We start from the raw sequence: 23,023 nt of genomic DNA, 5'->3' as shown, positions 1-23,023 counted from the left end.
GAATATGGTTTAGTTTCTGAAATAATTGTATATAGTGAGTCTATGTATAATTTATAGTTGGCTAAGACCAGAAGACCCAGCCCTTAAAAATGTCCCTGCATCCCAGAAATTCTGTGCATCAGAATAGTTCTTTGGTCATAGCTTTTTTTGTTTTGACAGTTCGTATCAGCAGTTTTCTTCGCTGATATATTGATTGTAGGGCTTGAGTCCTGCTGATCTAATAAAACATCACCATCACAGAACAAGGAAAAAAGAAATCTTTAGTCTTCTTGGCAACTGCCAGTGCTTTCCAGAATATTGCTTTGTGTAGAATGAAATGGCTTTGGGCCAGTGACTAATTATATTAAAGTGCTGTGCTTTTAAATTATTTATGCACTGTAATGTTTTACCCTAGTATTATTAAAACCTCTGTAACTAAGATTTTGGTTCAGACAGCTGTGACAGTTCTTCTATGGATGATATAGTACACCAGGGGTTTTTAACAAATAGTTTAACCCCACATTAACAAATGCCTTCATTGTGGAATACAGCTGTGGCAGGAAATGCAGATGGAAATAATTTACATCGACTTAGACAAAAGAGGCTAAGCAACAACAATAAATACAGAAGTATCTTGAAAAATGTTGTTTGCAGTGCTGCTTTATAATATTTAAAATTGATCAGCTTCAGACAATACTAATAAGAAACTTCTATTTATGCAGCAATTGCTGAGTATACAGGAAGAATTAAATAATAAGAAATCTGAACTGGAACAAGCGAAAGAAGAACAAACACATACACAAGCAATGCTTAAAGTTCTTCAGGAACAGGTGAGTGTTTACATTAATAGAATAATCCTCTAGTAATATATTATAGTTCTTTTGCTCACTTTAAAATGAGTGGGAATTGGACTATTGGCTGAATTATAAGCAGGGTATAACAATATATATGACCTGTGTGTCTATTCTATCTAGCATACGCAAATGCTAGTTGAAAGTAATGTATACTATAGCTTATGAAAACACTGTCAAAATGAGATTGAAATCTGTCAGTTTTGCAGTAGGGAATATTGAATTTCACAACTTGTGTAACATTTTCTGTTATGTTCCTCTATACAGATACCAGTGATGTGTGAGTGTTTTCTATCTGAAGACAAATGAATTTTAGGATAGTTAAATATGCCAGAAAAGTAAACATATTTCAAAGAAAGCAGCCATTTCTTTTAAGACCAGAAGCAGGGAAAATGAGTTTAACATCTCCTGTGTTATTCATGCAGACACAAATATACAAAAGATTGAATAATGATGACACTAAAAAATAATCCCAGTGCATCAGTGCACTTATCTAGCACTTCTTCTTGTGGGAAGAAGAGAACCTTTTATATACTTTGCAAATCTGATCATTTCAGTTTAGCTTTCATTGATACTAAGTGCTGTGTGGCATTGTTAAGTGTATTTGAAAGTATTGTCTTACAAGCAAGGCAAGATGGATTGTTTCGCAGCAAAGAGAAATCTGAACCTATGCTGAGAGATGCAGTACCATACTGTGCACACATATAGAGTATGCAAATGTGGGCTGGGTGTGTAGGCTATATAGTTGTGAAGACAGCAGTCACAACTCAATACTTGTACTACATAGTTACAACATCTCTTCTAAGACCTCTGTTTTAACATTTCCTAACATTTTAGTTAAGACAATGGGTTTTCTTATTATTTTAGGCATCCAGACTTTTTTTTTCTTAAACACTGTAGAAGTAAAGAATCTCAGTTGTTTACATAGCAAGGTTTCAAAAAGACTAAGATGGTTAGTTTAAAAAAGCACCTTTCATAAGTTTTCAGCCATTCTGCCTCAATACCAGGTGTTGATAAAGTATAAAAATTATTTATAGATGTATTAAAAATACTGATGTATTGAATTGTTGTATTTATTCCAAAATTTTGTTACCGTTTATTTTTAGAATTATGCCTTTGTTGCATATCTGCCATTTGTCATCAAGTGCATTTAGTGGCAAATGTATTTTACAGTCTGACAATTCGGATTTTTCAGAATAGTTTTCATGTTAAAAATATCTCTAGCATTTATGGTTACAGTTATCAGTGTGAATTGAAGTAACGTAGTTTTAGGCAGAAGGATATGAATAAGAATAGATTTTTTTACAGTATTTTTTAAACATACAATTTCAGATGATGGAATGAGTTAAAGGACATAGAGAATATAAAAGAAATAGAACAGGTAGGTCACACTGCCAGACAGTGATGTTGCTATGGCGCCGTACTTTCATTCTTCCTTTTGGAAGAACTAAAGCATGGTGCAGTAGGGGTGGTTACTGCACCATGCGGGCAGCGCATGCTTAGATTTCCTCACTACATTGCCAGGGAGCGCTGCTATACCTGGGGAGTGTGCCACTATGGCGATGTAGCTGGTGATCATATGTAGACCCACATGATCGCTACACTGCCATAGTGCACCATATGTTGACATAGAACATTGCTACGTTGCTATAGGGCGATGTGTAGATGCGCCTGTATAGTATCATTCTATCATTCCCATTTGAAACTTTATTTCAACGTATTTTAATAGCATTAGAATATGTCATCATAAAATATTTCCTTAAGAATAGAAAAGTACATATTTTAATGTACATTAGAATCATAGAAAAATAGGGCTGGAAGGGACCTCAGAAGGTCTTTTATTATTCCAACCTCCTGCTCCAGGCAGGAACATCCCTGTTTAACACATTCCTGTAAAGTATTTTTCTAGCCTGTCTTTAAAAACTTTCCTGGATGGGGATTCCACAGCCTCTCTAGGTAATCTGGTCCAGTGTTCAACCACCCTCATAGTTACAAAGTTCTTCCTAATTTCTATCTTAAATTTCCCTTATTGTAGTTTAACGCCATTATTTCTTCTTCTGTACCTGGCAGCCACTATCCTTATTACAATCACCCTTTAGGTGTTTGAAAAACTGTTACCAAACTTTCCTCTTCTCTGCAAGTATCTCTTCTCCCAATTAAATAATTCCAGAATGTTTCCCTTTAAATCATGTCCATACATCAAACATTTATATTGCTCTCCACTGTACTCTTTCTAATTTGCCCACATTTTTCTTGAAGTATGGTGCTTAAAACTAGACACAGTACTACAGCTCCATACTACAGGCCTCCCCCATGCTGAATAGAGTGAAAGAAATACTTCCCTTGATTTGCAAGCATTGCTCCTTTTAGTACAGCCCAGTATGCTATTGGCTTCTATTGCAATAAGAATAGACTGTTGATTCATATTCATCTGGTTGTCCACTATAACCTCTAGGTCCTTTTGTGCAGTACTCTGGCCTAGACAGTCATTTCCCAGTCTGTATTTGTGTATGTGATTATTGTTTCCTAAATGTAGGGCTTTACACCTAACCTTGTTTAATTTTGTTCAGTAAGTTTCAGACTTTTTCTGGTTTATCAAAGTCATACTGAATCCTAACCCTATCCTCCAAAGTGTCTACAACATCATATGGTGTGCCATCACCAGCAAATTTGGTAACTGTACACTCAGTCCCATGCTCCATATTAGGGCTGGCCAACTTCTGGGTGGTTGGAGGTCACAGACATCCCAGACACATGCCATGTACTCTGTGATGGGCAGCACCCTGTACCTGTGTGGCCCCCCGAACACTGTCCCACCACCCTGCCCACCACGCCACATCCTCTCTGTCTCCCATCATACTGTGCTGCTGCCCACGGGTCACCCTGACCTGTCTGGCTACATTCTCCCATAGGCCATGCTGCCCTGACACGCTTCAAGATTATCTCTGATATACTCCAAAATCTTGCTTGACTGCCAAGGCAGGGCTGAGTTACCCTCCCAACAGATCATAGAATCAAAGAAAATTAGGGTTGGAACGGATCTCATGAGGGCATCTAGTTCAACCCCTTGTTCAAAGCAGGACCGTTTCTAGTTATATCATCCTACCCATGGCTTTGTCTAGCCATGTCTTATAAGCCTCCCAGGATGGAGATTCCACCAGTACCTTGGGTAACCTGTTCCAGTGCTTTCCTAGTGAGAAAGTTCTTTCTTATATCTAAGCTAAACTTCCCTTGGTGCAACTTAAGACCATCGGTCCTTGTTCTGTCATCTGCCACCAATGAGAATGGTCTAGCTCTTTGGAACCATCCTTCAGGTAGTTGAAGGCTGCTATTAAATCCCCCTCCTCAGTGTTCTCTTCTCCAGACTAAAAAAGCCCAGTTCGCTCAGCCTCTTCTCATAGGTCACGTGCCCCAGGCCCTTAAGCATTTCCATTGCCCTCCACTGGACTCTCTCCAGTTTGTTTACATCCTTTTTGTAGTGGAGGGCCCAAAACTATACTCTAGATGTAGCCTCACTAGTGCTGAATAGAGGGGGAGAATCACTTCCCTCGATCTAGTGGCAACGCTCCTACTAATGTAGCCCAGTATGCTGTTAGCTGCCTTCGCAGCAAGGACACACTGTTGGTTCATGGTCAGCTTATTATCAGAAAATACATGGTAAAGTCCCATCACAGCGTGAGGCCCTGTGAATTAGATTCTTCAGTTAGTTGTTTGAAAAAAGGCTTGTCCACCCTTTCTCAAGATTTGATGGCCTATCGCGACATCCATTATGACATCTCCCTTTCTATTCTTCCTGTTTACCTTGACCCAGAGATTTTCAACAGATCTCCTGCCCATCTTGTAGTGACTTCAGAACAAATGTATATCTCCTTTTTATATAAAGAAATACTGCTTTTAATATTCCAGTCATGCAAACTATCCCACGAAGTCTCAGTTACCCCAGTTGGATCATGCTGCTTTTACTGTATTAGGACTTCCAATTCTTTATGCTTATTACCATTACTATTTCTCTTTCTCTGTCTCTTTCTCTGGTCTCACAAGCCTTGTGGGCCTATAACTGTCTACCATCTCCTATCTTATGCAATTTCTTTCTACCTTGCTATATCTTCAGCTATCCCTTCCAAATCAGAGTACCATTAGGATAGTCATCATAATCCATTGCTATTGTAAAAGCATATAGAAAGATCCAATCTCAAACCTGAAATAAGATCTACTAACATAGACCTTTGCATCTTAGCAGGACCACTAATTGTAAATTGGTGCCATACTGTCTTCTCAAGTCTTCAGACAACATAAGGATAAATAAAACAGGTGGGATGTATCCCTATTCATCTCAAGAATTATCTTTGAAATGTGCCCCTAAATGATAGTTTAGGTAGCCATAATCTTTCAGTAGAAAAAAAACATGTTTTTTCCCTCCAACAATTTCTACAGTGTACAGACATGTTTATACATTCTTCTGTATTGCCTGTGCACTGGATTTTGAAAATCACGGTTAGAGTCATATGAAAGCAGACATTTAATATAGAACTAAATAGCACTGAAGCTACTGCATTGATTGCATTATTTATTTCTGTATTAAAATCAACATACCCACATTTTTTTTGTTTTTACTTAAAGCTGCCACAAAATTTTCAGCCTGCCATAGAAAGCCTGCAGAAGTATATGTTGCAAACTGCTAAATTTAGGTCAAAGAGGTCCTTGATTGTACATGTAAATCCCATACATTTTACATGTGCGGTTCCTGTCCCTTGTAACTGTCCCTAAGGAACAAGCACCTCAGATAAACATGGATATTTTGGCAAAGTCCTGAAATCCTAACCCTTCTCCTTTCCTTTCAGGTCCATGAAGGGTAGGCCCTGGGTGATTGCTGGCTCTAGTTCAGTGTGATGCCTCACCATGCTCTCTGCTGGTAACATCACACTCGCCATTGAACTGCGATGGAGCCTGCCTTTGGGGTAAGGCAACTCCTATTTTTTCCAATATTGTATGTTTTCCAAGGCTTTTGTTCTTTTTTTTTCATACCATTTAGGATATAAGAGATGATCATTTTAATTTAAACCAAAAACCACAATATTGGAAAAAAGGGACTTTGCCCCTAGTCTTTGTGTCTAGAGTTAGACGTATTTTTCCTTACATTTTTCTACCATTGTTGCTACTGATGAATCTCCACCATTGGTTGGAGTGATGGGAGATAAGGCCTTGTTGGCTACCAGCATAGCACCCTCTGGCCACATCCAGACGAGCATGGCCATGTGGTATGTAGTGCCACAGACACGTCTGCAGTGCCACATAACACACATTCAGCTGTTCTCTTTGCTGCAAGGGGGCAGCGCAGGGGTGTTTTTTGATCCCTGGATATCCAGAGGTTAAAAAACCCGTGGAAAAAATAAACCAGGCAACGTGCATCACTCAAAACCAGAGCCTGGCTGACAGGAGCCACACTCCGGCTGCCGGCCAGGCTCCGAGCGGCAGAATTGCTGCTGCTGCAGCCCCAGGAGGCCCCCAGGATCCCAGGTAGGGCTGCTGGGGCCAACCCAGTACACGCAACCCCTGCTTAGCACTCTTAATTGGTTCCTGAAAATGAAGCATTAAGCGAAACCAAAAGTATTTGATGACCCAAGATGGTGACCACAAGTGTTTTAAATGACCCAAGATGGCGACTGTGAGCACTATAGCAAAACTTTCTGAGCGCTAAGTGAAACCAGGTATCGATTTAAAATGAGCGTTATAGCAAAATAACGCTAAGCAAAACAGCATTAAGTGGGGGTTTCCTGTACTGGCCCTGCCCTCCCCCTCCCCTTCCCAGCGTAACCTGCCATGCGCCAGAGGGCATGTGTCACAGGCCTTCCCTGGGAACAGCTAGCAGCAACACAAGATGTCCCACTGCTAGTTGTCCCTGGGGAACCAAACGTTCGCCCTCATGTGTAGCGGTCTCTATGTATTTAATCTTGCTTAGAGCAGGTCTAGAGGACACACTGTATATGACTGTCTACTCTAGTTATCTTCATAGGAACATATGAAATGCTATTCTGGGTCACACCAATGAATGATATATCTAGCCCAGTATCCTTTCTCCAACAGTGCAGGAATGGATGCTTTCGAGAGAGAGCACACTGAACTGGGTATATCTATAGAGATCTGTCCCCTGTTCATTACCCTCCCTGGCATCCATTATCACTCCTGGTATCACTGACATAGAACCAGTTCTAATGATGGCAGAAAAGTGTAAGGGGAAGTGTCTAGGATAGATGTGTGCCTAGAAATAGATTCCAGCCTTTAACAGAATGAGAATGTGATTCAGTGGTGAGTGTGGAGTCACTGGCAAGACACATGTACATGGAGCACCTTCCAGGGAGCAGTTAGTGGCCATAGGGTAATTGTACTTTATGAACCTAGAAAAGGCTGGGTGGGGAAAGGTAAGTGATGATTTGAACTGCACTGGCCTGTCTATTGCCTTATTCAGTATCCTAGTTATGTAAGGATGACTTGTGGAATTAAGATTTTGCGCACACAGGATAAAAATTCATTTTGAAATATGCTAGTTATTTAAGTTACCATGAAATACAATTTAAAACAGAAATTCATAACTTAGTGTTGCTCTGTCGAAATTACATTCTTGGTCTCCATGAAGGAAAAACAATTTGCACCATTCTTGAGTACCTCCTACTGCTCATTTGTGCTTTATTGTGCTTTCACTGACAAAGTTGCTTATCGTTGCATTGAAAAGTTACAGCATTCATATAAAAAAACTTTGGACTGCTTTCACTGTAAATATCAAATGTTTTGAATCAAACAGAGCAGATTCTGTTTCATCAGACTTTTAGAATTGCCCTTACATAATTAAGTATATATATGATGCATAAAAGGTGATGCCTATAGAAAATTTTTATTCCTTAGCAAAAACAGGTGGAAACAAAGGCATCCAGCAAAAAACTCTCCTTACTATCATTATCATCACCACTCTCAAATATCCCCTTTAAATTAGGTAAGAAAAAAGGTCCAACTTCTCAAAGATATGTACATGGGCAAATTTAGTGTTTTGAGAAGCAGCATTCAGAGTGTGGTGCATTATCACATATAACACAACAAACATTTTTCTGCAGTTAAAAAGAAATTAGAAACTTTTTAGGCGCCTATGGCTGTATTACTCAGTTTAAGATCCAAGGAAAAAAAAACTATAACTTTATTGGAACATGCATTAATTTGCTATATCATATATTATGTAAAAAAACACAATAAACAGGGCAAAAATAATCAAAAGACATTTCATTAGTCCTGTAGTCATTAGAATTGAATATACATCTCTTTCAGATTTATAAAACAAAATCTAGCCTTCTTAAGCATCCTGACAATCCATCCAGTGAATCACTGAAGTTATTTCCACATGTGAGTTAATGTTTCTGTGTAGAGTAAAAAGTAATTGGTGGGACTGTGAAAATAGGAAATTCATCATCCAGATTAGGTAACAGACAGAAGAATTACCGAACAAAGGATAGTTTGATTAGTGAAACCATTAAAGACATTAAAAGGGAGAGGAGGTCATTAATGCCTGCAGAATGGAGAATTTAGAAAGAATCAAGTATATTATAATGAGCCATGGAGTCAGTTGATTCCTTCACTGCTGCCTGAATAGAAATGCTGCTGCCACTGGCAGGAAATTGATTTTAAACTTTGGGTGAACCAAGAATCAAAGTGGGCAGGTGTAGCTGTCTCTGGGTGTACTAAAGCATGAGTGCAATTTTCTGCATGTAAAGTTATCTGATTCAGGCACATGAACATTGTGGCATATACCTTTTTGTATGCTTGTTCAGCCATAAGTGGTGTGAGCACAAATCTTGGAAAATTTGGCCCCAGATGTCAGATAGGTAATTTCTTTAATTCTTTTGATTATGGGTATTTGAGAGCCTTCCCTGAAGTAATCCTGAGTTGCGATTAAAAAGCTCATTGAAAAAAAATTGCTTTAGCACCTCCATATGAAATTGACAATGTCTTCTCAGTTCTTCCTCCCACTAGCTAAATAAATGAGCTGCTCATCCCTCCTCCTTCTCCTCCTCCATCATACCCAGGAGGCACGTCAGTTATCTGGATACATCCCCACAAAGGAAACCTACAGTAATACTTTGGCATTTTAAGCAGCTCAAAATATATCATTCAGAAGTAATCATTAGCAAAACACTGTTTAGCTACTGGCAACTTGCAAACACTGCAAAGTTTAAATTAATAGAAACAAGAATGGGAAATGAAATCATTTATTATTCTTGAGAGCCAATTTTATATACTTTTTATGCCTTGAAACTACTTTCTAATCTTTTTTTTTTTTTAAAAATGACCCAGCCTTACTATTTTCCTTTTGCCACCTTTCAAGCATTAAACATGTTGGTTTCAAAATGGTTTGAGCAAAAACTCATTAGAATTATATGCTCCATCTGTTTTTCTCATTGGAGGCTTTATAAAATGCTACTTCAAATAAATCAAAGATAACTGTGAAATACTCAAGTAATGTGCTTGTTTTTGTTTTGTTTTGTTTTGTTTTTGTTTAATCTTTGCAGTTAAAAAGTGCCAAGGAGTTAGCAGAAATCAATGGCCATGACGAATCTCAGGCAAATGTAGGTATAGCTGTATTTGCATGTTTATGTTCCCAAGCTTGCTTTTTGCATTCGAAAGTTGATAGAATGACTAAATGGTCTAAAAATCAGGTTTGGAACATCTATTCTTCCTAGAGGTGCAGGTTCAAATCCCTGCCAAGTTCATTTTGAGATAGATGAACTGAGTTCCATTCAGTTTCCTTTCTGGGATTATTTGGATGAGACCTTAACAACCAAAGTCCTGCTTGCTCTGTATGGATATTAAAGATGCCACAGGAATGTTTGTAAGAAAACTGCTTTATATTAGTTGCCAAGATTGCCCATCCTACCATGCTACACTGTCATCACGACTGCTACCTTCCACCACAGATGTGACTGCATTTTGGTTTTACAGGCACATACGGAGTCACTTTACCTTCCAGTAATAAGTTTCTTAAAGGAACTGTGTCTGGTCATAATTTATAAAAAATTAAGACCAATAGAAATAGTCCTATTGTCTCTTTGCTATTCATTGTAAAGAGAATGAGTAGGTACATTTTCTTGCTATTTTTGTAATCCAAACTTTGCAATACAGTGGTTCTTTGTAAGCATCTGAACATGAAAATGGCTTGAAACAAATGGCTGGCCTAATATCTTTGTCTCGGCAGAGAGAAACAGTAACAGCATGATTTTTTTTAAATTATTGCCGTTTTAATGATCTAAAATAGTATCAGTTAGACAGATAAGGACTCATTTTAACTTTTAAATGTGTCTTTAAAGCTCTGTGGGAATCTTTAACTTAGTTTGACTAAAGAAGGGGTTTTCTTCCTTGTTCTAATGTTCTTTGAATCTTATTCATTATGGTCTGATTCATCAGCGAAGTCAATTGGACCGCTGAGCCTTCAGCCCCTTGCAGGAGGAATTAATTATTCTTTAAAAGCTCCATAAAAGCAAAAATTGCTATCTGTAGGTAGCACTCGGGCAGCCTAGAAACATTGTGTTTTTACAATAGAATGGGGAAGAGATAAGTTGATGAACCTGAATTTGTCACATCTGGTGCCTGAAAACCATCACCTTCCCACTACAGTAGGTCAAAAAATGATGACAAAATATTTAAACTTTATCAAAACAAAATTTCACTCAGAAATATCAAAGACAGAATAGTTCAGTAGTTTTGTTTTGAAGTACATTTTCCAAAAATAACATTTTATTCTAATTCAAGATGAGATTTGAGAATGTCTGAACTTCCTAAAGAATGGAAATTCAGTTTTCTTTTTCACATGCTCAATGTGGTGCCTTGAGCACTTTACAGTAAAGGAAATTGAATATTATGGCTAGTTGTGTGTGATTATAGGTTTGAATTCAAAAGGAACAGCATCAGCACCATTCCTAAAATACTGATAGAAAAGGAAACTAGACCACTGCGATGAACCAATGAGTTTAAAAATCACTCCATGGTAAATTCAGGAAGAGATATAAAAGCACTAACACAAATGGTAGCACAAAAATGTGTTACAAGACTGAATAGTGAAAGGAAGTGTGATTTTCTTTGTGGAAACAGTGAACATTGGAAAGGAAGTTGGAAATATCAGTGCAATTTTACTTCATATTGAATATTTAATACCCAAGTGCTGCTTTTTGAAAAATTCATCCAGACCTTCATTACGAGTGGAGTCTATGGTTTTTGCCCTTGGCCAGTGTCTAAATCTGAGCTGATCAAAGAGGAAAAGATTTGGTGGTTCCTACTTGGTTATTAGTGGACTGTGATGCATAAAATAGGATTAGTACATATTTGATACAGTTGACAGATTGAATTTAGCAAATGAAATACCTTCACATTAAAGGTATGATTGGAAGTTGTTGGCAAGGAACTATGACAATATCTGTTTGCTATCCGAACAGAGTATGACCTATCTCTCTACAGCTCAGCTTGAGCCACTTATATCTTTTGCTAGGGAAAACCAGCATCTTAAAAAGGGCTGCAGAAGCCTCTATTAAGGTCTCTGCATATTTACTGGAGTCTTATACTTCAAAAAGACTTGTCCATATTGCAATCCCCACAAAAATAATTCTCCTAAGTCATGAAGCCCTGTCTCTAATTTAGATGTATTTTATGTAATAATATTGTTGTTTGTTAAAACAAAAGATTGAAACATCTTTCCTCAGGGAAGAAAACAGATAAAAATATTATACATCTTATATGGCCATAGGCAGGGATGGGACATACAATTTCTCATGGCCAGAACATACTACAAGTAATGCAGGAAATTGAAACATCTCTAGAAATGAATACTCACCACTAATGAAAGGGTCCCAACCACTAACACACACATACTGAGCCAATATTGGATTTTCTCCTCCTTTTGCCCAGAGCATTTCCCACAATCATATCAAAGGCCTGACAAAAGTAATGCTATACTCACTGGGTGTATCTACATGTTATATTAATGTGACACAGTAAACTCTGGTGCCATTCACACCGGAGTTTATTGGTCACAGACACAGCATTTACACGCACACCCGGGACCGCAGCATGTTGAGCTGGGGCAGTGCAGCCCAGCTGACAAAGGGTGGTCAGCCTGCCAGCCCAGAGCTGCTCCTCCATGGCTCAACATGCTGGAGAAGGGCTGGCTTGTGCACAAGGGTGCTATAATGCAGAGCTAGCTGACTGGCAGCCTCTATTCCATAGCACCCTTGAACCCCAGCCAGCCCCGTCACCATCTACACATGTTTCACTGCATGGTACTACTGTGCTGTAGGATAGGACTTGTGTCCCAGTAAGCTAATATTAATTAGTTTATTAAATAATAAACTTATTAAATATAAATTATATTGTTATAAATTTAAATAATTTGATATAACTTGTTTATATTTTATATGATTTATTTATATAATATATAATTTATATAATTTTATATAATTATTAAATATAAATAAATACACTTATATATAAAATATAAATTAGTTTACTAATTCGTTTACTGTGGGCTGTTAGCACTGCACATGTAGACGATGGTGCTTTACTGCGGAGTAATTAGTCAGCAAATCAGCTACAACCTTCCTTGTAACATGTGCTGGGCCCTGCAGACAGCTAAGAGAGCATGTCATAAATGATTTGCTAGTTGCATGTAGTAGTAATTGTTACTGTTGATGACTGAAGTGGCTTTTAATACATTGTGAGTTCCATTTTCCCTGCGGCACACTATGTAGAAGAAAAGCACCAGCATAATGTGTATACTATCCCCAGCAAAAATCCTGTCCCTGTGGGAAATCTGAATTATCAGTAACTTCAACAGTCCCATAACCAAGGCTGACAGAAGAGCTGTTGTGCAATGTGCATTTTATCCTTTTATCTTTTCCTGGTCTCTTGTTGGCTTTAATGTCCCAACATGTGAAAAAGCACTTCTTTTTCTGAGAAAAAGTGAAGGGGCAGGGAATATTTTATTAAATTAAAATATTTTATGAAATGAAAACAAAAAAAAATAGATTATGTGGCTCACCACGACATCATCCTGTTGCCTACTACAAAACTTAATTAACTTTGGCTGCTGGATGTAAATGTTTTGACGCAGCTTCCTGGAAGTTGGAGCATCAATCTTCCCATTTCAGACAACATCCATGAGACCGATGATTGTTGTAGAAGAATTTCTCAGTAGCTACAATATATTTCAGGGTTGAAATCCTGGCCTCTGAAGTCAGTAGCAAAACTCCTATTGACCTTAATGGGACTGGGATTTCACTAATGGACTTTAAGGATTATGGCTTTTTCAGCCCAGTTCAACATATTAATCATCCACATCTCAGCAGGTTTGAGCAACTGGAGATAAGACTTTGTATTACCTTGTTGTATTTTAGTTTCATTGTCTGAACAAGTAGTAAAGCTTGCCATATTCTGTGTTCTTGGCATTTTTGGTTAGCATCTCCTGCCACTTGGATACAGTATGTTGTATTTTTTTCCTTCAGATATAAATTCAACAGTGATAAGTTAGAGTACATTTTTTCCTATGGATACCTAACCATTGTTGGGGCATGTCTCATGTTCAACCAGGTATCCAACATTTATGCTGATACTTTTATTCTACCCCTGTCCTCCAGCCCCCTTTATTACATTTGGGACTCAGAGCTGGGGGGCAGCAAAGGCACCAGTCACAGGGCCCAAGTGCCTATATACTAATGCTAGGAGCATGGGGAACAAGCAGGATGAACTAGTGCTCCTGCTTGCAGAAAACACCTATGACTTGGTAGGGCTAACAGAAACCTGGTGGGATTCGTCCCACGGCTGGGCGGTACATATTGAGGGTTATAGGCTGTACAGAAAGGACAGGGTGGGGAAGAAAGGGGGAGGGGTTGTGCTCTATGTCAATGAGGAATATACATCGACCCTCATCAAGACGGAATCGAAGGATGAGGAAGTAGAAGGATTGTGGGTTAGGTTACATTGGGGCAAGGAGAAAGGGATTTGGTGGTAGGGGTCTGCTACAGACCCCCACACCAAGGGGAAGAACTAGATTTGGGGCTCCTGAGGCAGCTCTCGGAGACCATAAAAGCTAAGGAGGCGGTAGTCATGGGGGACCTAAACTACCCAGACATCTGCTGGGAGACGCAGACAGCAAAGTCCCATCATTCACGCAGGTTTCTAACCTGTGTACAGGACCTCCACCTGACACAGGAGGTACACGGTCCCACTAGGGGGAATGCCTTATTGGATCTGGTATTGGCAACGGGGGATGATGTGGTGGGGGACCTACAGATCGGTGGCCATCTGGGGGACAGTGATCACCTAATAATAGAATTCACCATAAGACGTCGAGTGGGTAAGGTAACTAGTAGGGTGAAAGTGCTAGACTTTAGGAAAGCTGATTTCAACGAACTCAGGCTATTAGTCAAGGACGCACTGCAGAGTAGGAGTTTTGAAGTGATGGGAGCCCAAGAAGGGTGGCTGTGCCTTAAGGAAATGATCCTTCGGGCACAAAGGGAGACAATCCCGATGTGAGGAAAAAGAGGGAAAGGGGCCAGGAGGCTTCCTTGGCTGACCAGAGAAATCCAGGGCAGGCTATGGCCAAAAGGGGGGCACATAAAAAGTGGAAACAGGGAGAGATCACCAAAGAGGAGTATACCTCCTCTGCTCGCGCTTGTAGGGAGGCAGTTAGACAGGCCAAAGCTACCATGGAGCTGAGGATGGCATCCCAAGTAAAGGACAACAAGAAATTGTTTTTTAGATATATAGGGAGTAAAAGGAAGGCCCAGGGAGGAATAGGACCCCTACTAAATTGGCAGAAGCAATTGGTGACGGACAGGGGGGACAAGGCTGAACTCCTCAACGAGTTCTTTGCCTCAGTGTTCCTAAGTGAGGGGCAGGACAAGGCTCTCACTGGGGTTGTAGAGAGGCAGCAGCAAGGCACCAGTCTGCCATGCGTAGACCCTGAGATGGTGCAGAGTCACTTGGAAGAAATGGATGCCTTTAAGTCGGCAGGCCCGGATGAGCTCCATCCGAGGGTACTGCAGGCACTGGCCGACGTCATTGCACAGCCACTGGCAGGAATATTTGAATGCTCGTGGCGCATGAGCTAAGTCCCAGAGGACTGGAAAAGGGCGAATGTGTTCCCCATTTTCAAGAAGGGAAGGAAAGAGGACCCGGGCAACTATAGGCCAGTCAGTCTCACCTCCATCCTAGGCAAAGTGTTTGAAAAAATTATGCTGAGGGGAAACCAGCACGAGTTCGTAGCAGGCAGATCATGCCTGATTAATCTAGTCTCTTTTTATGACCCAGTTACAAAACGCCTGGACACAGGAGTAGGGGTGGATGTCGTATACTTAGACTTCAGGAAGGCCTTTGATACGGTATCCCACGCCATACTGGTGAACAAGTTAAGAGGCTGTGACTTGGATGACTACATAGTCCGGTGGGTGGCGAATTGGCTAGAGGGTCGCACCCAGAGAGTTGTGGTGGATGGTTCGGTTTCGACCTGGAAGGGTGTACGCAATGGGGTCCCGCAGGGCTCGGTCCTTGGACCGATACTCTTTAATGTCTTCATCAGCGACTTGGACGAGGGAGTGAAGTGTACTGTGTCCAAGTTTGCGGATGACACAAAGCTATGGGTAGAAGTGGACACCCCAGAGGGCAGGAAACAGCTGCAAGCAGACCTGGATAGGTTGGACAAGTGGGCAGAAAACAAAAGAATGCAGTTCAACAAGGAGAAATGCAAAGTGCTGCACCTAGGGAGGAAAAATGTCCAGCACACCTACAGCCTAGGAAATGACCAGCTGGGTGGCACGGAAGTGGAAAGGGATCTTGGAGTCCTAGTGCACTCCAAGACGAACATGAGTCGGCAGTGTGACGAAGCCATCAGAAAAGCTAATGGCACTTTATCATGCATCAGCAGATGCATGACGAATAGATCCAAAGAGGTGATACTTCCCCTCTATCGGGAACTGGTCAGACCGCAGTTGGAGTACGGTGTGCAATTCTGGGCACCGCACTTCAAGAGGGATGCGGATAACCTGGAGAGGGTCCAGAGAAGGGCCACTCGTATGGTTAAGGGCCTGCAGACCAAGCCCTACGAGGAGAGACCAGAGAACCTGGACGTTTTCAGCCTCCGCAAGAGAAGGTTGAGAGGCGACCTTGTGGCTGCCTATAAATTCATCACGGGAGCACAGAAGGGAATTGGTGAGGTTTTATTCACCAAGGCGCCCCCGGGGGTTACAAGAAATAATGGCCACAAGCTAGCAGAGAGCAGATTTAGACTGGACATTAGGAAGAACTTCTTCACAGTTAGAGTGGCCAAGGTCTGGAACGGGCTCCCAAGGGAAGTGGTGCTCTTCCCTACCCTGGGGGTCTTCAAGAGGAGGTTGGATATGCATCTAGCTGGGGTCATCTAGACCCAGCACTCTTTCCTGCCTATGCAGGGGGTTGGACTCGATGATCTATTGAGGTCCCTTCCGACCCTAACATCTATGAATCTATGAATTTGCCACTTTTGGGTGTAGCCATCCAAGGCTGAGTTTAGAGTGAAATACTTCAACCATTTTGACAACTCATATAGTTAGTACTAGGCCAAGGGCGATGTAATCTCTTATAGAGTGCAGGCCTTCACATTGCAGATGTTTTTACAACATAAACACCATATGATCTTTGCCATTTTTGGTTTGTCCAAGTCTAGCAGAATCAGCTTCTTAAATTAAACTGATTTTCAAGATTAGTTGGAAGACTTAACAGGGGCTTAAATTATGCCAGCTGTATTTCAAGGATAATGATGCCATTCAAGTTGTTTCAGTGAAGGATCATCAAACTCATCAGGAGGCTGCTCTTCTACTTCACCAGACAAAGTTACTGTTGATGCAAAAGAACCAAAAGAAAGTGATTTTTTGCATTTTTTTAAATTAACATAAGTGTTTTCTTATGGCTTGGTAATTCTTCATTGTGATTACATTTCACTTGAGCAGAACTGTAAGTCAGATCCAGAAAAGGACTTCAGGTACCAAGAATTGGAGCATAGGCAGAATTTAGATACTTAAGTCTACAATTACAGTCTGGAAAGCCCCCACTGTTGGCCAGTGCCCCGGGATTTTTTATACTGTAGGTCCTCAAGTTCCTAAAGCTCTGTTTCACGTTTGCCCAGAAGCATCTTGGTTTTGACAAATCTGAGCAACTTGGCTCTTAGCTCACAACTGAGCTATTCAGGAGCCACAGACTAGCAACTTCTTTCTTTTTCTTTCCTGAGGAGTTTGATCCAGTAGTTTCTCTCAAAGTATACATAGCAGATCAGGTTCTTCAAAGAGGACTGTGGCAACCACCAAGTCCTCGTAAGAATGAGTAAGAGAAGAAAGTGGTGGTTGGATGGAGGGGGTAGGTAATCCCATCCTCACCTTCTCTTCCAGAGCTTAGTGGTTAAAATAGTCACCCAGCATGTGGGAGACCCAAGTCCAATTCTTTCCTCTAGCTAAGGGGTTCAACCCCTGACCTCCCAAGGGACTGCCTTAACAACCAGGTGAAAAGTTATTTTGGAGGATTGGGTCATTCTCCATCCTTCCTGTTGAAACACAGCCCTCAAAGCTGCTCTCTCCTCCATTTTTTTTGTTTTAATGGACATAAAATGGAGACTACTGATGTAGTGAATTCAACACTACCATGACTGAAAAATAATACACACTTGCTGGTTTTATACAACCATGTTATCAGTTGCCCTCCTCACTTTTTAAAAGTTTTTAGATTGTAATACTCCAACAGTTCACAGCTTCACCCTCCCAGTTCTGATGCTGTCCATTAGAAGAGCAAGTTCATTATGGTGAAACATTTAGGCCTCTTTCCTCACAGAAGTACAGTCTGTGGTTTTGGCCACACTCTTTCCACAGAAGTCCAGCCATTCAAGGGAGATCTGTATCACAGTGGGCTGAAGCATGATCTAACACTGAATATGTTGTCTGTATCAGACTCAAGGGTTTTGCAATTACCATTTTGTTGATATAGTGCAACAAATCATATCCCTTCCCTTGTCTCTAATTGCAAGTGCGACAATGGTATAGTAACTCTGCTTTTTATTGAAACAGATTCATCTAACCTCAGCAGAGAAGGGAGAAAGACAATAAAACACATTCAGCCACCCACTCTTAACAAAGCACTGAAGTTTTTGACTTCATATTTCATGAACTCTGTAGGGAAACATTTCTAACACCTGACATTTTAGTAATACCTAACAATTATGTTTACCATTTCATTCCAAGCAACTGTACAAAATATGTAAGCCCATATACAGAAGTCACATCTGCCATCACTGAAATAGAGCCATTTTTAATCATGCATTGGTATGGAAATCCTGTTATTTGTATGGAAAGCTACACAGTCTGGCTCCCTTCTATCACAACTCTGTATTGTCCTCTAGAGTTGCTAGAGCTCCCTACCCTAGTATTATGGGATGTTTTTGCTTCTGCTTGAAGTATATTAGGACTGTCAGTACAAAGGTTTGCTAGGGCCCATAGCCCTACAGTGTATCATATTACTACCTTCTAATGGAACAGGCAGTAAAGTGTGTGGGGGTAGTGGAGGTAAGCTAAGTGGATGTTCATGAGAGGCATAGGTTTGGCAAGTTTTTATTGCTTTAGTCCAGGTCTTATGTAGCAGGAGGATGCTTCAGGTATCTCTCAGAAATGCTAAAAGCTTATATTCTGTGAATGGGGAGGTTGCTTTTGGTTATAGATTTTTCAGGCCCCCAGAGCTGGTATCTCTAGAAATCCACATGCTTGATGAAAACTCATTCACCCTCTTACAATATGATACATAAGGGGTTTTATGACTTCTTCTCTCTATTTCTTCAAGGAAGCCTATCAGACCATCTCACAAACCTAGTAATTCTATTTCTAAAATAGAATTGCTTCCTTTCATTCCCATTCTTTTCCTTTTAATGCATCACTGTACCTCTGTTGGAGAACCATTTTGAGAGCACAGTATTAGGTCCTGAACCTGTGTAACACTGAGCACTTTTTACAGCATGCTGAACACCCTCAATCTGAATTGATGTCGGTGTGAGTTGAGGATAGGCAGTACCTTAGCAGCAGCTGATTCCTGGTTTACATGATTTGTACAGCTCACAGCATTCAGCGATTGCAAGTCTTCATTTGGCAAAGTCCGACTCATTTATGCAATTTGTTTGCACTCTTCCTTTTGATAGTAGTAGAAGGGCATAAAAGAAAACGAACAAGTATGTGTATATTTGTGTATTATCATAATGTAAGTCTAATCCTTTGTTTGAAAAAGGTGATGCTTATTGCTGCTCTTTTGTGTAGTGTTCAGAGTGCTAGGTTCTGCACAACAGTTTTCTTTTGCTGTTCTACCTCTTTCTTGTGTGGGGTTCCTTCATTCTACTACACCAAACTATAAAGCATATAGGGTGACCTTTTCTCACCCCAGGCACTTTGGATGTAGTCCTTTTCTTATCCAACAGGGATACTGGTATCCCTTACCCCTCCCGTTATATTTGCAAAAAAAAAAAAAAAAAATGCTCAAACTGCCACATAATAGAAATGCAGCCGAGAACTGGCTTATCCTGTCAGTTCCCTTTGCTCACCAACAGAAAACATATGAGGGCTCCCTCCTCTGTGGAACAGCCATCCATCTATAGAGTTCAGGCCACCCTTAACACTCTTAACACCCATGGGTGTCAACAGTGAGTTCCCTCCTCCCTTGAGGCCACAATGCTTGCATGTAGCATACTAACACATCCAATTAAAATAGTTTCAACAAGTTTAAACAAATATAGTCACCTTCAGGTTGCATGAAGAATAATATTTGAGAATTCATCAATTTACCCCGATCCTTGCATTCAAAGCATAAGGAAATGGTGCTACCTGACCATGCATATGGTCTTAAAAATAAAAGTAACTTAAAAATAAAAATATGAAGTGACTTTTAATGTTAGTCATCCCATACAGTTTTCAGGCTGAACATTGACATGAGATGTATGTTTTCAAGTACAGGGATAATGGGGGCTATATAAAAAGAGAGCTTACATTAGACAGACATTTTTACATTATTGCTAGTTGCCTAAACTCAGCAGGTGAACGTTATAATAATAAATGCTTTGCTACAGAAAAATAGAAAGTGTCTCTCTGGCAAATGGATTGGAAAAATAGCATGTCAAGAGTTCTATAATACAATTAATCTCCACTCTTGAAAATATTTCTATCATGTGGGATAAATCAAACAGACTAATCTTACATACATAGACATGCATTTTAAAGTGTTTTATTTTCAAGGTCTTTTCTTTTCTGCTTAATTGCTTTTCTTCTTTGATGTTGATATAATTTTAATACCAGTTAATTTTTCAAACAGTCATCAGCAGTTTGTTTGTATCAATTAATTTATTTAATATACTAACTTAGTATTATTTTCTTTATTACTGCAGTCTAGAAAAGAAATTAAAGTATGCCGTGGTAGAAGAACTGAACAATAGGTTGATTTGAGATAAAAGTGTGCTGTTTTTATACATTTTCAAATGATAAATCAGTCTGTACTAGACACTATTATGAAATTGACCAGTAGCAAAGCATACTGCAGTGAGCTATTCCTTCCTCATTGGCTGGTTATGGATGAAGAAATTTGGGAGAGGCACACTGAGTAAGATTGAAACTGTTCCTGTGGTGGGTGGTGCCAACCTATCACTAGTTCAGCTGGCAGCAGCTGTTGTGTTAGAAGCTCTGGCTACATTAAAGTTGGTTGGACTTCTAGAATTTATTGTCTTGCCTCTTTCTTACATCTCTGAAAGGTACCTATGTCTGACACACTGGGAAGAAACCAAGCTGTTTCCATAAGTACATGGAGCTGATGTCTTAGGCAAAGATAGACTTCCATGTTCCAGGTACACAGCAAAGGTTTGCCCTGCAGTTCTAGGACCATGTAACTTTGCAGTGATCTTTTTGTCCATGTCAGGTACCAGACTGGAGTAGACTGAAGTAAAAAGCATTGCAACAGCTCTTTGAAACAGCTCCCTTGCTGAAGTAAAACTAGCGATACTTGAGACTTTGCCAAAAGAGCACACTAATAATAATAGAGGTTTTGTAAGTATCAGAGTATCTTTAGTCAAGTAATTATAAAGAATGGCCATAATAGAATCATAGAACAAGAGAGAGAACAAATTGAAAAGCAGAACTGTGTAAATATCTTTGTTTGGACCTTGAGCTCCATCTGGGTGTTCACTGAAATTGGCCCTGAACCATTGTAAAATGAAGCCAAAGGAAAGACCCCCAAGGACTTCAGCAGGCACTGAATTAGGCCCAAAATGAGCTGGACACCAAGTTTAAAGTATTATTGTGAGTGCTTATAGAGATTTAACCAGTCTGCAAATCCAAAGGAGTTGTTTATTATAGAAAAGAGGGGAAGTTAACATTGAAAACCAAATTCTCTTCACAACTACCATAAAATAACTAGCAATGCACAAGTATAAATAAGTAAAATTTGGCCCTTATGTTTAAAGTAACTACATTCTGTAGTCCACATGTAAGTACTTTTGCTCAACCAAGAACTGCTGAGTTTAACCCCATGGTTTTTTCTCCTTCAAAACATAAATCGACTTTACTTTCTCTGCCTATACCATCTCTTGCCCTGCTTTTGATGACCTGAGTGCCTCTTGCTCATGTTTCAGATATACAGCTTTTCACCTCCTACTCATCCTTCTTTTGAGAAGGCCTCGGGCTGATAAGAAATTGTAGTGTATTGCTTATGCACTGCCAGCACTCTGCAGTTGCTCCCTTAAGTGCCTGCTGTGCCCAACACCTAGTAACTTCCTACTCTGCTTCCTTTCCTCCTGCCACTGCTTGCATAATTGTGCAAAGCAGTTGTTAATTGGACTTTGTGTATATAGCACCGGTGGCAACACAAGCTCTGAACTTATGTAAATTGTGGTAATTTTTGGGTGCGTCACAAAACATAATATCCTCAGCGCCCCTCAAAATCCTGCAAAATCCCACACACTGCAGCAAAAGAAACAAGCATTTTTAAGACACTCAGCAAGCAATAGTTTTCAGGCAATTATCAGGCTTTTGGATTATCCAGATAATTGAAGGCATGTTAAAAGTCTCTGGATAATTGAAATTTGCATCCAGATCACGCAACCAGTAGCAGAGCCTTGAAAGCAACAAGCATTACAATCCCAGTTGTGCCTGTCAAGCACAGCCCTGAACAAGGGGTAAAGCTGGACCTGAGTCACTACAGGAGCTGCTCCAGGGTAGCTAAGCAACTGTGCCTATTTTAGGTGGGTGCAGCTCTGTTGGCTGGTGTGTGTGGAGGGAGTGTGGGGCAAAGTGAGTTGTGGCCCAGTCTCTCCTCACTGCAGGGGAGTGGTTAAGAAACATGTGGGTGCTAGTTCAGAGATCATCTTGTGCTCATGGACACATACAGGGTCTGATTTTGCCAAGCCAGGCGGGAGAGGGAAAAGACTTTTCACGCTGCACCTACCCTTCCTGCACGACTACAGAGGATGGCCACGTTCTAACTCTGTAAGTGATATGTGGTGTCTAGCAATAGGTTTCAAAGGGCCATGTTGTGCTTTCCTCTAGGAGAGTTGGGAAACTCCAGTTTTCTTCAAAATCATCCTGTAGTGGGGTATGAAAGCTTCTGCCTTATCCTCAGAGATGGGTCCTCCTAACCTGCTGAAATCTCATGGGCTCCAGAGGAATCAACCATTCTCAGAGGACCTCCATGGAAACTGTATGGAGACCCAGAACCTCTTCTGGCCCTCTATATTTCCTTTGGCAGTGCTCTTATCCTAGGTTAATTTTCCCCCTACCCTGGGGGTCTTAAAGAGGAAGTTAGATGAGTATCTAGCTGGGGTCATCTAGACCCAGCACTCTTTCCTGCTTATGCAGGGGGTCAGACTCGATGATCTATTGAGGTCCCTTCCGACCCTAACATCTATGAATCTAGGTGCCAGAATCATACTAGATCTCTACCCATATCAGAACCAAGAGCCAAAATGCAGGGAGTCCATAGGAGACAAGGATTCACATGGCAGCCTCATCTTTCATAGTAAACCTGCAGCGAGATTTTCTCCAGAGAGAGACACTCCACTGGCCTTTCCTTCTTTGATCCAGATCCCATAGCCTCAGATGTGACGAGGTCACCCAGAGCAGCATCTG

At 40.5% G+C, this 23,023-nt stretch overlaps 1 protein-coding gene across 12 annotated transcripts in view; it reads left to right on the top strand.

Moving 5' to 3' along the window:
* The window catches only part of ENOX1 (ecto-NOX disulfide-thiol exchanger 1), a 541,543-nt gene that overhangs the window by 506,950 nt on the left and 11,570 nt on the right, over positions 1-23,023 (top strand). For 10 of the 12 annotated variants that reach the window (XM_059725304.1, XM_059725457.1, XM_059725449.1 and 7 more), the window contains 2 exons: positions 702-809; positions 9,383-9,439. In XM_059725304.1, coding sequence (XP_059581287.1) covers positions 702-809; positions 9,383-9,439 — 165 coding nt within the window. Of the gene's footprint in view, positions 1-701; positions 810-5,671; positions 5,766-9,382; positions 9,440-23,023 lie in introns of those variants that run through there. The other 2 variants (XM_019500474.2, XM_006258984.4) reach the window with 2 other exon arrangements.

This window comes from Alligator mississippiensis, chromosome 1 (genome assembly GCF_030867095.1).
Source record: "Alligator mississippiensis isolate rAllMis1 chromosome 1, rAllMis1, whole genome shotgun sequence".
NCBI classification, from domain to species: Eukaryota; Metazoa; Chordata; order Crocodylia; family Alligatoridae; genus Alligator; species Alligator mississippiensis.
This window is presented reverse-complemented; position numbering and strand designations above follow the sequence as displayed.